Source organism: Alligator sinensis, unplaced genomic scaffold, assembly GCF_000455745.1.
Source record: "Alligator sinensis unplaced genomic scaffold, ASM45574v1 scaffold29_1, whole genome shotgun sequence".
NCBI classification, from domain to species: Eukaryota; Metazoa; Chordata; order Crocodylia; family Alligatoridae; genus Alligator; species Alligator sinensis.
Genome location: NW_005841933.1, coordinates 3,409,608 through 3,424,886, shown reverse-complemented (window position 1 = coordinate 3,424,886; position 15,279 = coordinate 3,409,608). Strand labels below are relative to the sequence as shown.

The 15,279-nt window shown below is 42.2% G+C and overlaps 1 protein-coding gene across 1 annotated transcript in view; it reads right to left on the bottom strand.

The window, feature by feature from the left end:
- The window catches only part of CPVL (carboxypeptidase, vitellogenic like), a 122,713-nt gene that overhangs the window by 73,969 nt on the left and 33,465 nt on the right, over positions 1 to 15,279 (bottom strand). Inside the window, 2 exon segments of the mRNA XM_006019596.2 lie at positions 1,451 to 1,582; positions 1,912 to 2,034. Coding sequence (XP_006019658.2) covers positions 1,451 to 1,582; positions 1,912 to 2,034 — 255 coding nt within the window.

The window sequence follows — 15,279 nt, the reverse complement described above, 5'->3', positions numbered from 1 at the left end:
TAGACCCAGCTCTCTTTCCTGCCTATGCAGGGGGTCGGACTCGATGATCTATTGAGGTCCCTTCCGACCCTAACATCTATGAATCTATATACCTTACAATCTTTAATGTATTTATCTTCCTAATACCTCCATGAAATAAGTCAGTGTTCTTAACCCTATTCAACATATAGGTAGGGACCTACCTAAATCGTGGTGGAAGTTCACGGCACAGTGGCACCTTTAATCTTGCTTTTTTTGCCCCACCCCCCCCTCCCGCTCCTGAGTAGTTGAGAGGCAAAAACCACAGCATTCATTACTTGGCCACTCAGTGGCGGGGGGCACGTGCAGCAACAAGACCAAGATTAAAGGCACCATTGCATCACAAACTTCCACCATGATTTAGGTAGGTGCCTACATATGGGGAAAATAAGGAACAGAGAGACTAAGGTTCTGACTATGCTAGGAGCTCTTTACTGGTATTGGAATAGAAAGTATGTTATGCAGTTAAAGTGCTTCTAGTGTGGACAGCTATATTGGCAAATCTGTACTTTGTACTCATATAGTAACAGCCCTAGTCACAGGGTCACATTCATTTTATCACAACACTGAATTAATTTCAGACTCCCAGTGATACCAGACTAACAAATACCAGCCCCAAAGACAGTAATGCTGTATCAACCAACCCCATTCCCTATCCCCTAGGGACTCTTCTATAAAGCTCAGCTTTCCCCTAATATTGAAATCATCCTCCAATTTTAATCCTACTTGGCAAATATTTTGTAGAAAATGCTATCTGCATATTAAAACTGCCCAATGAAGCAGGAAAGCTAATAGCCCCACATAAACTATGATGTATATTCTCCCATGATGATGGTTAAGTTGTAGCAAAGAAAAGCTATGTAGCAATGATACAATGTTGAAATTATAAATGTACAATAGATTATAAATTACTGGAAGTGTATTACTTTCTGCACAGAAAATGTGTGTGTTGCATAGCCTTGCTGGATGCTGCAACATGGATATCTATCAGAAAGAGTAATATTTTATTGCAGATACTAATCAACTGAGTATGTTTGAAATGCAGCCACTCTTTACTTTTATATAAAGGTTTTTAAAGTGTGTACTCAAGTATATGCATCAGCTCCCTAGACTGCATTTCTTCTGATTTCCATGGGATAAGTTAAACCTTCAGGGCATACAAGCATTTAGTTAAAGAAACTAAAACAGTTCATGAAAGACAGGACTGTATAAACATATTCTAAAGGCACTCTGTTTGAAATGAGGCCAAAACAAATTCTATGGACAGTTCTTTTCTTTTCTTTGGTTCCTTTCTCCTCCTCCCCCTCTGCCACATTATAATGGGCACCTTCTCCAGCAAACTTCTGACCTTCATTATGCTTCTTTCTGACCCCTCACTCAGTACAGATGGTTTTAATTGCTAAAGGCCAATGTGCGGGCCTCTGATACGTACTTCAAAGGCTTCGGTCCATTTCTTCTGCTGGATATAGATTACTCCCAGATCGGTTTGCTGCTGGACATAGTCTCTCTGCTTCTCATCCACCAAGCCAGTTTGGTACAGGAATTGCACATAGCCACCCAACATCTGCCAAACAGGCACACAAGAATGAAGCTGACATGTGGGGAAAGTATATTTTACTTTTCCAAGATAACCTTTTTTTTAATTTTAAATCAGTCACTGAACTCAACTGAGCAAAACCCTTTTTCTTTTTAAAAATAAATGATCTAGTAACTTGATGTTTGGAAACATTTGGCAAAAATTAAAGGTTTAAAGCCATTAGGAAGTCATTAGGCCATTAGGAAGGTGGTATTGAAGGAAAATACCACCTTTTACCAAGATAGGACTGTAATCTGAGAAGAGCACTTCACTTAATTAAGTATGAAGACAACAGAAAAAATATGTAAAGAACCTACCATTTCAGGGTCACAGAAACCATCTCCAATAGCAACTCCCTTGAAGTTGATCTTAACCTTGGCTGTGTGATTGTGGGTATGAATACAGTACCCAATAGCATGCACATATTTCCCTGCATAAGACTAGAGAGAATGAAATGGTAAGCATAATTTGAAATTACATTGATTTACCATGTATTACACCTTGAGGATTTCTGCATCAGATAAGCAATATTTTGCTTTAATGTAATTACTGCAACTTTCCAGCTTTTATTTTCTACCACTGAAAATTATGCAGCTAACCAATTCCTGAAGAACAAAACCTTTAAGTAAATACATTATCAAAGCACTTTAAAATATTAAAAGTGACATAGAGTCACCAAGATTGGCGGGAATAAGCATTTCCCTTTAATTATCATAGAAATTGAGCATCCCCATCCTGTAGAAATCCAACCCTAACTTCATTCCTGGTTAATGATTTAATATCAACCACCTGTCAGGTTTTTCCTGAGGTTGGACTAGGCAGGTACACAGTGATAAAGTGCACCAGAACCTCTCTTAAACTTGCATGATGTCCTCGAGAGTCTCAAGTTTTTGTAAATATGGTCCTAGCTGTTATGGCTGCAAAGAAAACCTCAACAATTTGATTAGAGTAGCAGATGCACAGAGCAGCACTAAATGATGAGCCCTGCTCCCTCTATAATCAGGGAGATGTTAACTCAGAAGGCCAGTAATGACAGTGTTGACATTTATTTAAATATCATGCTCAGGTAAAGTCCAGTCTATCCTTAAAAGTTTTACAGACATAGCTGCATCACGTAGGCAGAGTGGTTTTAAAAACAAACAAACTCACTCTGTATGCAGGTAATGAACCTAGTGAAAGTCCCATTATAATAGTATAACTAAATGTTAACCCATATAAACTATGCTGGCTAAAGCATTTTATACCAAAATGATTGCATCCACAGTAGCGTGGATTATCAGTTTACTATGAAAGAGGTCTCATTTGGTGGCATAAACAGGTGACATTGGGGAGACTTACTCCTCCTCTCTGGAACAAGGTAATGAAAACCCATGGTATTAAATCAAGCCCCACTGAGGGATGAGCCAAGGTTTTGGAGCTCTCTCAAGCTCAGTCTGTACACAATCTACTGTGAGTGCATGTCATTTTGGAGGCTTACATGGGCAAGTCCCTCCTCCAACATTTACCGTGGCAGGAAAGCTTTGCCAACAGGCTCATTCATACTTAAATTCAGGCAGACAGAAAACAATATACAGTAAAATGCCTGTTATCCAGCATTTGAGTAACCAGAAAACTCTTAACCAGAATTTCCGGCTGGCCGGGGTTAGGGAAGGGGAGGAGGGAAGTTCACACATGGCCACCGGCACTGCCACCTACCACCTTGTGCTGCAGCTGCTTCACGTGTGGCCGCTGCCACCTGCTGCTCTGGAAGAGGCCGCCACCACCCCCACCTCTCCCCCACTCCACATCCAACCAGAAACCACCAGCCTCAGGTAACTGGGATTTTTAGATACCCAGCACCCCCCATTCCCCACTCATGCTGGATGACAGAGATTTTACTGTAATGAGATTTGTCTCTATTACAGTGGTGACATATAGGGGGCGCACAGGGGTGCACATGCATCCCCTGAGAGTGCTGGTGCACCCACAGACAGGCCATGCTCCCTGCTTAGGCGACAGGCAGGGGGGGCAGGCAGGAGCACTGGTGCTCCCCCATGTGAGCACCAGCCAGGGAGTGGGAAGCACCACAGCCACTTCCGGGAGCACCGTGGCTGCTTCCTGCTCAGCACAATTAGTTGTAGGGGGGACCCCCTCCCCCGGTTGGTGAGATTGGCCATGTGGGGACCCTTCTCCCAATCACTGACTGATCACTGGGGGGGAGGGGGGGGCACATGCCCCTCCTGACTGAGGTGGCACCAGTCACCCATATTCTGTTATAAACTTTCTTTTTCCATCTAGCAACTCAAAGTCACAATACTTTCAGGAAACCAAGAGCTGAACAAAAAGAAGCTAGCTCAGACTAACCCTCGCAAGAATGAACTGATGCCCAGAAAGAAAGGAGGGAGAGGGAGAAGGAGAGGCTTCAGAAAAAATATCTGGTATATTAACCAATCTTGTCCCTGTCCTCCCCCTTACCTTCTCCCAGTTTTCTATATCTACTTTTCAAATTAGTATGGAGACTCTAAATCGTGTGATACTCATCATTAAGCTTAGACAACCATTAGAACAAGTGACAAAAACACTTTCTGCCTTCAGCTTGCTAGGAAAATTTACCCCATCTTTCTGACAATGGTCTGAGAGCAAACTACAATTCACTGTACCTGGGCCAGAAATTAGAAACAATGAAAGCTCTAGCCTCTACAACACAGGATTCTGCCTCTTCAGGCCAATGCAAACATCCCATTCCTAGGTTTCTGTGGGTGCATCTACACATTCATTAATGCACTTTTGCTACTAAGCATTAAGTTTAGTACCTCTAATATGAGGTACTACATAAAAGCGCATCAAGCTTCCCCAACGCGCAGTAGCAAAAACGAATGCCTTTTTAGTGACATTTAATACACAGTAGACTAATTCTACTGCGTATTAGCACTTTTTGGCATGACGCTTTAATGAGCAATACAATAGGCTACTGAACATTAAAGCACACATGTAGACACACACAGTGTCTCATAACTTCCTCCTCTTGAAGAGTCAAAACCTACAGACTCCCAGAATCAAGCATGCAAATTCCATATAAAATATTCTCTTTGTCAGGGGAATTTAGCTGTGGAAAAAGCTTCTAAGGAGAAGCTAAAATGGAATCTAGCAATATTTAAGGAAGGCTTTATGGCCTCTTCTTGAGTAAAGATTTCCCTGTCCAATATTATCTGGATATACTTTATACCACAATGATTTAACCAGGGAAGGAACAGAGCACAGCTGTTATGAAGTGCAAAGAAAAATGTAAGTTTCACCTTACACTCTGAGGAAGGAAAGGAAGTTAGAGGTTTGCTTACTCACATGAACCCAAAATAAGATTATGTAAAACTTAATTCTATAAGCATATTTTTCAGTAATAGTTTCAGGTCGCTTATAGTGTAGATAATCCGTTGTGGATAATAAATACAAATAGAAGTTATGATAGAAACTATTGTTTAGTGTTTTAAGGGTGCTTGGGAGGGGAAGACAATGTCTACTCCTGAGTAATGGAAATTAATTAATTTTAAATCCCAAAAAGATACTGGTTATAATAGACAGCGAGAGAAAGTGGAATCTTAGTTTCTGCAGAAGAGCGACTGCAAATTATATATTTTTTTTTTTTAAATGAAAAGTACCCTTGTTTTAAGTGTCTTCAGTGGCTTAGGCTGTATTCATGAACCTATCTGGTGAAAACAGGTTGGGCTGTTTTCCAGAAGTACAAAGCACGATGAAAGTAGCTTTCCTGAGGATACCAGATACTGTCTCATCCACAGTATCCTTTACTTTTTTCTGCAAAAACTACTGCAGATTTATTGTGCCCCTGCCAAACATTATTAGCAAAGAAATGGCTTTCCCAACTAAGAACTGAAGCTGGAATCTGCCCCTTCAGAGACAAAGTGGTTCCTGAGAACAAAACTATAATGAAAACAATGTCTTTTGACCAGTATTTCACATATGTTAGCAGTTACTCTTGCTAGATGATTTACTGTGTCTCAGTTCTTAGGTGCAGTTAGGGGCTGTGCTTTCTATTTATATTTACCAGACAAAAAGAACTGTCTCAGCATTCCCTATTTACATAATGGTGTTCTTTAAAAGGCACCCCAAGGGATTTTCTACACTTTAACTTGAACTGATTTAATTAAACCAGTGCAGATCCTAGTGCAGACACTCATCAAATTATATCTCTTCAGACTGCCCCTATAACAAAGACATGCTGATCTACTTACAAAGTTGCAAAGTAAAATTGTTATTTTAAAATGATTTAATCATATTGGTACAGTTTTGCATTTAAGCCAAGGGTGAAAGCCTGCATCTGCTTGAGTAAATGGGTGTTTTGCCATTAACTTCAAAATATCAGGATTTCACACTAGATCTTCAGGACCAAACAAACAGTGAAGAGATATGGAAAGGAAGAGAGAAAAAAGCTGCAATTAAAAACAGTTACATTCTAGACAGAGAAAATGATAAACATAAGGATAAGCCACACCATCACATGAGTTTTGGCCCAGGCTGTGTGCTGTGATATGCCCCATACCTGAAAAGTTTAGTGAGCCACATATAATAGATACCATATTGCTTACTTCCAAAAAGACACCATTGTGCTTAGTCCAGAAAAGCTCCATGGTGTATGCTCCCTCTGCTGGTCAATTAATAAATACTTCCCAGGGCTGTGCTAAAGTTGAAGTGTAAATATTGTGCAGTACAATATGCCAGTGTATCTGTATGAGCAATACAAGTCAAAGAAGAGTAGCACTGAACAAAATAACCAATGGATTTTCTATTATACATATATATCCACACAACTTTCTCATGAAATCATGGGGCCTCTATGCAACCGACTAGTGTGTTTGTCAGGAGAAGCAAATCATGGATCATCTGCTGAGATGTCCTGTAGCACCACAATCTGGCAGCACCAATACCAGAAGCAGTGGCCTGTGTAGAATATTGGGAATAGACCATATAGAAAGGTTGGATTGGAGACATGACAAAGAATATCTATATCTTTTAGATAACTAGATAGATATTAACAGTAGTATGTGTGTGCATGTATATGTATGTTATATTTGTATAGAATATATAGTATATTAATCAACTTCTGTCAGTACAGCAATAACACGAGGCACCAAAAGATTTTGTAGTCTTATCCCTAGGCAGATATACACACATTAAAACTGTCTCTACCTAAAGAGCTTACAGTACACATACAGGAAACACCACCTAGCTGTTACAGAGTGCTTTTCATCAGTAGATCTTAAAGGTAGGAGGAAAATATGTGTTCATTTAAGTGTTTTCCCCCACAGAATCTCTCTAAACATTTCCTTTTCAGTAAGAAAGGTGTGTGACTAAGAACATGCTCACAGGTTTGCAGAAACATCTAACAACTAGATGAGTCCTGTGTAAGTTTAAGTAGACAAGAGGCCAGCAGCAGAACGCTCCTCCTCCATCTGGCTGTGGTTCACTTTAAGATTTTCTTTTTAGAGCAAAATATTTGACTTGGTTTAGTTTCTTATATCCCTTTCCCACCCCACTCAGGAAAACAACAGGGAAGCATCTTTATTTTATGTAAGTATTTCCTCTAGCTGTTAGTATTAAGTCACTCTCCCTTTTTATTTTTTTTTAAGAAAGATTAATTACAGTGTAATAAATGTACTCTCTTCTATCAGGTTCTTGTGAAATTAGAGTGCAACTTCAGCATTTTTATTTTTAATATAATATAACGTGTCAGGAATGGACATTTAGAAGTTATTGGTAGCTTATATAGCAGTTTTACAAGTAGATTTTAAAGAACAGTGTAAAAATAAAGTTGTAAACAAAGCATGATAAAGTATACAATAATTTGATAGGTAAGGTTATCCTCGGCAGTCTGAAAAACTGGCCCAAGCATTTTGTGTCAAAAAAGACTAATCTACCACCAACACACTTTCTGCACTCAGTTTAAATCTATTTCATATCTAATGCAGAGAGATCATTCATAATATAAAAAATAATTGTGTAGTTTTGAGATTAAAAGCTAGCTTGGCACAGAATTTTAAATTCAGAGCTTACTAATAGTTAACAAATCTTGACAAGTGCAACCAAATTTAACAGAACACAGCAATTTGTCATAGGCTGATGAGTAGACAGCTATCCAATTTTATTTATTTCAAAAGTTAGGTCTTTAAGTGGCTGAATAAAGAATTAAACTGTTGAAAAAATTCAGAGTTCCTAAGTAGTTTCAGATACTCCCTACATGCCTCAAGCTTCATGACTAAAGAGAACAAAGGCCAAGGTCAATCAGTATAGAGGAACAATACAATATTAGAAGTGAACTGAGCAGTTGTTGATAAAAATGTCAGCATCACAGCATGGAAGACAGGAGTGTGTATTCTGCTCACAAGAACTGCAGAGGCAATAGAAGCACAGGACTCCACATTACCTTGGCTCAGCTCTAATCTAGGAATGTCAAGGGCAAGAGGTGTTGGCTTTCATTAGCTGTCCATCTAGATTTTTTAATTCTAGTCAAAGCTGTCAGAAGGAGTGCAAACTGTGCTCGTCCTTTTGTGATGTCTAACTAATAAGAAGGACAGAGGCAAATTGCTCATTTCACAAAGGCTAGTCCACAGCCCTTAGGCATGTAACTGGACTACAAGTAACAAGACTGAAATTTTCAAAAATGTAAAGTGTGGGTACCTGTAAAATAACATCCATGGATATACCACAGAGCTTCTTTAACCAGGAAAGAGAGAAAAAGAGAACACTCGAAGTCTATTGGATCTTCCTGTACCAGGGAAGTGCTGAGATAATTACAAGCACCTAAAAACCCATAACTGGGAGAAAAATAATAGACTAGTATCATTTCCAGAGGAACTGAACACCTGCAACTTCTCTCAAGGTTAATGGGAACATCAGTGACTCGGTCAGTTATCAGTTAATAGATTGGTAGCAAACACTTCTAAAGTTCAGAACACAAGTTTGAAAGTTTCTGAAAACCAGACAAATAATACATTTCAATCCAAATATCTAGTAGATGGTCACAAACCACTGAACTACAATTCCATCTCCATACTCCAGAAATCAGCAAATTACATCCCATGGGCCAGATCTTGCCCCTGGAGCCATTTGATCCATCCTGCAGTCATGGGGCTTTGGTGGCATTCAGCAGCAGGGAGTTTTGGCAGCAGGTGCTTTCACTTGCCACTTGGGGGAAGCACCAACTGTGGGTACTCTCCCTGTGCTGCTGTGGGGAGAAGCCATGGTGGTGGGCTGCCACTAGGAAAAGGAGTGGTGATGGCTAGGTCCTAGCACCTGCCTTCTTCTGATTGAATCAATCCAGCTCATGGCCTTAAAAAGTTGCTGACCCCTGCTGTACTCCATGTCCACCATTACCAATGTCAAAACTGAACAGAAGCCTAATCAACCCATTGAATAGCCACCAGTAATTGTATCTAAACATGAAGTTAACAAAATGGTAGAGTATGTACTGCAGAAGAACAAAAATTACAAGAAAAATGTACTGGTTCAAGGGATTCCCCAGGTACTGAGGCATATCTGAACTTTGTTCCCAAGCAGAGTGCCCATCAAGTCAGACAGGGGAGAATACCTGCTTACTGGCTTCTGAAAGTTTCTTCTGCCAGTGGATCACTGTATTTTAATTACAGTTTTGAAGAGTATAAGCAGCTTGGACTGCACCTGAAGGCAATTTTCTTCTATTTTTAAGTGAGGCCTTCATAGTTTTCTTACAGTACTTTTCAGTTTAACATCACATGGGTTCTGTAATGTGAACAAATCGGCATGGCAGACCACTTCCTTATTCTAAATTGTAGGGGCTTACAGAGTAAAGAGAATAAGCAAACTGAGTGTCTATCAACATGTCAAACAAAGATGTGTTGTAAAGAGCTGGGCATTGGATCTGGCAGCAAGAATCAGGAAGGCTCTGCCAGAAAATGGCTTGGGCTAAAATTACCAGGGTAAGGAAACAAGGTTGACTAGTTGACTCCTCCAATCTAGGAACTGGCACAGATGAGCTATGCTTTGGACTTGCTTACAGTTTTATCTTCCCCTTTCACTAAAGGATACCCTGATTCATTTGTGTTTGGCTCTTGACACTAGGGACATGCATCAGGTTTCAGGGTTTTACAAATAAAAGGTTTGGACCTTTTTTCCACTATAATAAATATTTCACAACCACATTATTGCCTCTCCTGCCCCTTTTTCTTGCAACAGGTCACCTGCCTGTCAGTTCTTAGTAAATTTAAATTTTATACATGTGTTCTTCTGTTCTCCAGTAGGCATTTCATTGTATTCCATATTTTCAAATACCCTATATAATGCCTCCAAAAGTCTCAGTCATGAGGAGACAGTAATTTCAGGCATACATAAAAGTAACAATTATTGAATGTTATTAAATGCATATTGATCTTTTTCTAAGTAGATTTTTTTAATTCAATTTAGACAGCTACTTTAGTGATATTAAAGCTAGCTGGTGTTCTGAAGGCATAGAAATAGAAAAAAAAAATCAGTAAAAAATAGATTTACTCATACTTATTAAGACAGCTTAGAAGCACACACTCATTAAAGTTCTGGTACATGTATTTTCATGGATGATACTGAAAATTCAGAAAAAATTGAAAAGCAACATAATTTTAATTTAAATGGGTAACAGCAAATATACCCCCAACTACCAAAAACCCCTCTGTTACATGCACACCATTCTCTTCTAAGCTAAACTAGCCATAATTTAGACCGTGGTAAAGACAAAAATAAAGTTTATTTAAAATAGCTTAAGGGCAGATAAACTCAGTCACAATGGGAGCTCTCCTGGCAACTTCCCCAGTACCATATCTAATATGCACAGATCTGACCTTTCAGAAAGCACACACATTTTGTGCCCTTACAAAACTGTCCATAACAGACTAATGGAACTCACCAGCTATTTGATGGAGCTATTTGAGCTCAACAGCAATGAAACCTGCAGTTGATCATTTTTTTTGTCTCCTTTTGAAATACCACAGGAAAAAGGGTGCCATCTGGTCCTCTAGGTGTGCTTTGGACAAATTGGGACATGTCTACACTGAAAACCAGTGCTGGATTATGACATGCTAAGGCCCTAAACTATGTCCAGTTTAAGAGGACCCATACGATAAAAATAATCCAATGTATGTATATTTTTGTCATTAGAACGAAAAATGTCCACATTTAAAGAGTCATTTTCCCATATCTCCTTTATCTCTTTTATTTACCAACTGACTATTATAAAACTTGATATTGAGTCAGTTGGTTATTTTCTTATTTAGAGACCCCTGATATTGTGAGGCCCTAAACTGTAGTTTAAGTAGTTTAAGCCTCAATCTGGCACTGCTGAAAACTTACCACACTAGGCAGTGGTACCTTCTTTACATATCATGCTGATCTACACAGGCTACTTCCTGACTTAGAAGGGGTGCAACCATATTCATTTGACGCTGCAGGAAGGCTATTCAACAGAGCATAGGCAGAGCGAGAAAAGAAAATTTGGGTGGGCTGAGCGCGTGTGCACATGCCCCCCCTTCCCACAGGAAAGTCTGCAGGGGAAGGAGAAAGAGCTAGGGGGGAAAATGGGGCTGGGATCAGGAGGGAGTGAAGCAGAAGGGCTGGGGCCTGCTGCGTCCATGTGGCTGCCCCTTCCCCCGCACCCAGGGTCATTGCCTGGCACTGACGGGCCCTGCAAACTGGAAGTTCCCTTTGGCTCCCCTGTGCCATGCCCCTGGACAAGCCGCTGGGCTCCGATTGTCCCATGACCTGGCCTGGCCAGGGCCTCATTCACAGTGAATGTGGCCACCTGGTGTGTCCCGCCTGGGTGGCCCAGGCAGCGAGGCACGTGACACTGCAAAACGCCACTTTCAAAGCAGCAGCAGCAACAAGACGCAGGGGCAGGGAGCAGAGGATTAGCCCATCTTACAGCTGCGGCCCACCCTTGCCCTGTGCAAAGATCGGGGGGGCACGTGCCCCTCCCCCTTGGCTTCCCAGCACTGTGCTAGCTCTGCATGAGCTGCCGGTCTCTGATTGTCCCACGACCCAGCCTGGCCAGGGCCCCATTCACTGTGAATGGAGCCCTGGCTAGGCCGGGTCATGGGACAATCCCCACAGTGCAGGAGGGAGCAGAGCAGGGGTGAATGATTCTCCCTGCTCCTACCCCACTCTCTCCTGCACTGTGGAGGTCTGGATCTGCTCTTCCTCCTCCTCCCCAAGCTCAGGCTGTCATAAAAAAAGATTGAAAAAAAACTTACCTGTCTGTGGCTGCACTAGCTGCAAGTGTGCAGGGTATCTCAGTGTACCCTCTCCTCCCCCCCTGCTGCAGCAGCCTGCAGCCAAGCTGCCCTACAGCCCTACCTGCTGCCCTGCATTTCCAGGGGCTGAGCTTGGTTAGCCCATCCCTTCCGCCACCTATGCAACAGTCATCCAGTAGTGCTGCATGTTTAAGGGTGCTGCTGCCCCACAGTAGTTCTGCAGTATAGACATGCCTTCTTTTGACACATAATTGTGTCAGAGTGAAGTGCAAAAGCATTCAGGCTAAGCATTCATCATGCACATTTCACTGATTAAAATGACAAAGTTACCTCTACTAAATTCTACAGAGCCTAGCCATATTAAGGATGAGTCAGTGGGATTATTTTCTGGTACATACATTAGAATTATTAATGATATACTATTGTATTTACTGAAATGTAAGACAACCCTGAATTTATGGTGACCCCCTCAATTAGATTCCACACACGGAAACATTTTAAATTTGGTATTATTTTTTATAAACAGCCCTACTGACAAAAACTATAGCACTATCAGTAAGCCATAAATTCGACATTAGCTTCAATTCAATTCAAACATTAACTTAATTTCATCCATATTAGGTCCTCTCTAGAACCTAATGAGTGCAACTCCTTTCTTAGACCCTACAACTTAGGACTGGTCACTTACACATGCATCTTCACACTCACACTCTTCACTGTTCTCATCTTCTCCCTCATCTTCCCACAAAACATCATCTTCAGTTCCATCCATGGCACTGGATAAACAGCAGTTCCTGAAGCCTTTAATAATGGATTTTGAAGATCCCCAAAGAGTTGGAATCGATATGGTAAACCAGTGCTATGGTTGGCTTCTTAATCTTCCCACCAGGTGTATGTGCAAGGGTCCCTGCTAAAAGCCATTCTGAGTACTGATGTTGTAAATGGTCTTTAAAGGACTTATTCACTATGACATCCGGTACTCGGAACTGAAATGTCATACCAGCAGGTATGACTACAAGATCATGATTCATTGACCAAATTTTTGCTTTCACATCTGATCCTAAATGCCCTCTGAATCAATCTAACACTAACATTCCTCTTTTCTTTAGCAATGCCCCAGGTCTCCATTTCTACACAACATCTAACCAGTCATTCATCAGTTCACTTGGCATTCACCCTTGTTCCTGGCATCTAACCACTAATCCTGGTGGTAACTTTTATTGTGGCAGAGTTTTGTATTTAAAAATCACTTAGGGTGGCAATTTTCTCCCATCTGCCAATACTGCTAACATCACTGTAATTCATGACTTTTCATTTCCTGTATTTCTCATAATTATGTATTTTGTGCCTTTCTTATGGATGATAACATTGCTTGGCACATCAAAATAGAGTGGAGTTTCATCAGCATTACCTATCTGGCCCAGCAGGTAATCATGAGTTTTGCATAGCCAAATAATGTACTGCTGGAATTCAACAAGTTTTTCACTGCAGTCTGATGGTAACTTTTGTCTAAGTGATGTTCTTATTCTCAGGGCAAAGCCACTATGTCACATCATTTAGATATAGCACCCACTACTTGCTTTGAATTTTTGAAGGGGAATGTTCAATTCCTTCATTATTTCTAATGCCTTCAGTCGAACCACTTCATGGGTAACTGGCATTCCCATCCTTTCTTTTCTTGAACATACATGAGAACTTGCTTATCAATTTCAGAAAAGTGACCTTGTTTTAGACTCCCAAATGTTTTCCATGTGAACTTAGCATTCTTGAGTTTTCCTTGTAACTGTCTCCATCAATACACATCTGTTTCAGTAACATTATACTTCCTTCCTGCCTCATAATTATTTGTTTTTTCAGCATAATTTATAAACTTCATTTTAAAGTGTGTGTCATAGCTGCACCTCCATTCCTTTTGTTATCTTTACATTTGTACAGATACTTCCTCTTTTTTTTTTTTTTTTACATGGGGGTTTCCCTGCCACCACTTACCCCACAGAATTTGCCATGGGTTTCTCTGGTTTTAAATTTTGGCCAGTTAGTGGTGATCAGGACCTGTAATTATCTGCTTTCACTGCTACTGGGTGCTCCTGCCTGCCACCTGTGCCTCCACCAAGTTCCTTGCTGCCACTTGCTTCACTGCTGTCAGGTGTCTCATCATATGCTGGTTCCCTCACAACTGCTGACTGAAGCCTGGCCAATGAGGGATCTAGCACACTGCATTCTGATCCTGGGTCCCTCATCACTGTTTCTGACTTGTAACGTGCTGGATCCTTCATCAGCATTCTCCTTTTAGGTTACTTCTCGCTGCTGCCAGGTCCCTTGCCACTGCATGCTGTGTGCCTTGCCATGTACTGGATCCCTTTCTGCCACTGCTAGGAGTCTCACTGCATGCTGGATCCCTCCTTATTGCTGCCAAGAGCCTCTTTATGCATTGGGTCCCTCGCTGCATGCTGGGTCCTTTGTCACTACAGTCAGGTCTCTCCCTGCAGCATGCAGGGTACCTGGCTGACCCCTGGGGGTCTCTCCCCCCCAGAGTGCTAGCCAGTAGGCCTGTGCAAGGCAGCTAGTATTTGCTTTGGATTCAGATTTGGCTGATTTAGAGGGACAGTGATTTAATTTGATGATTCAAATCACTGTCCCAATTCAATTCAGCCGATTTTGATCTGGAGATTCGGTGTCAATTCAGAGATTCGGCCATAGACTAAACAGGCAGCAGTCCTTTACCGCACTGGACACAGCTGCCTCCAGCTGGTAAGTCTACTGTAGTGGGCAGACAGGGGAGGGAAGAGGCGTGGCTGGGGGGCAGATCAACACCCCCACAGCAAGAGAGGGATTGGGGCGGGGGTGGGGGCTGGGACAAGCTGCCCAGCTGGGGCATGGGGGACACGGGATTTAGGGTGGGGGGCTTCTGGCACTGTGCACCACTGGTCCGGGAGCTGCTCTTCTGGTGGCTCCTCCAATGGCTCTTGCCACCAGTCCAGGAGAGCATGGAGGTCCGGGACAGCATGCACTCCGCTCACCCCAGCTGGGCAAGCAGTGGCAGGGCATGGGGGCAGGTGCATGCACCTGGATCGGGGCAAGGCTAGTGGCAGGGGCTATGGGAAATTTTAGGGTGTCTGTAGCCCCCCCCCATAGCCCCTGCTCCACTGCACTCTGTGAGGTGGGTGGAGCCAGGGCTGCGCCTCAGGCTGCGGCTGGGGATAGCTGCCCGGAGTGCAGCCCTAACTTTACCCACCCTGTGGAGTGCAGCTCGGGGGCAGGTGGCTGGGTCTAGCCTCCCGGAGCGCAGCCCAGTTCAACCCGCGCAGATCCAGGGGCACATGCCCACTCCCATGCCCTCCTGGACTGGTGGCGAGAGCCACTGGAGGAGCCCCTGGAAGAGCAGCTCCCAGACTGGACGCACACAATGGTGGGAGGCCCACTTCTCCAGGCCCGCCCCCC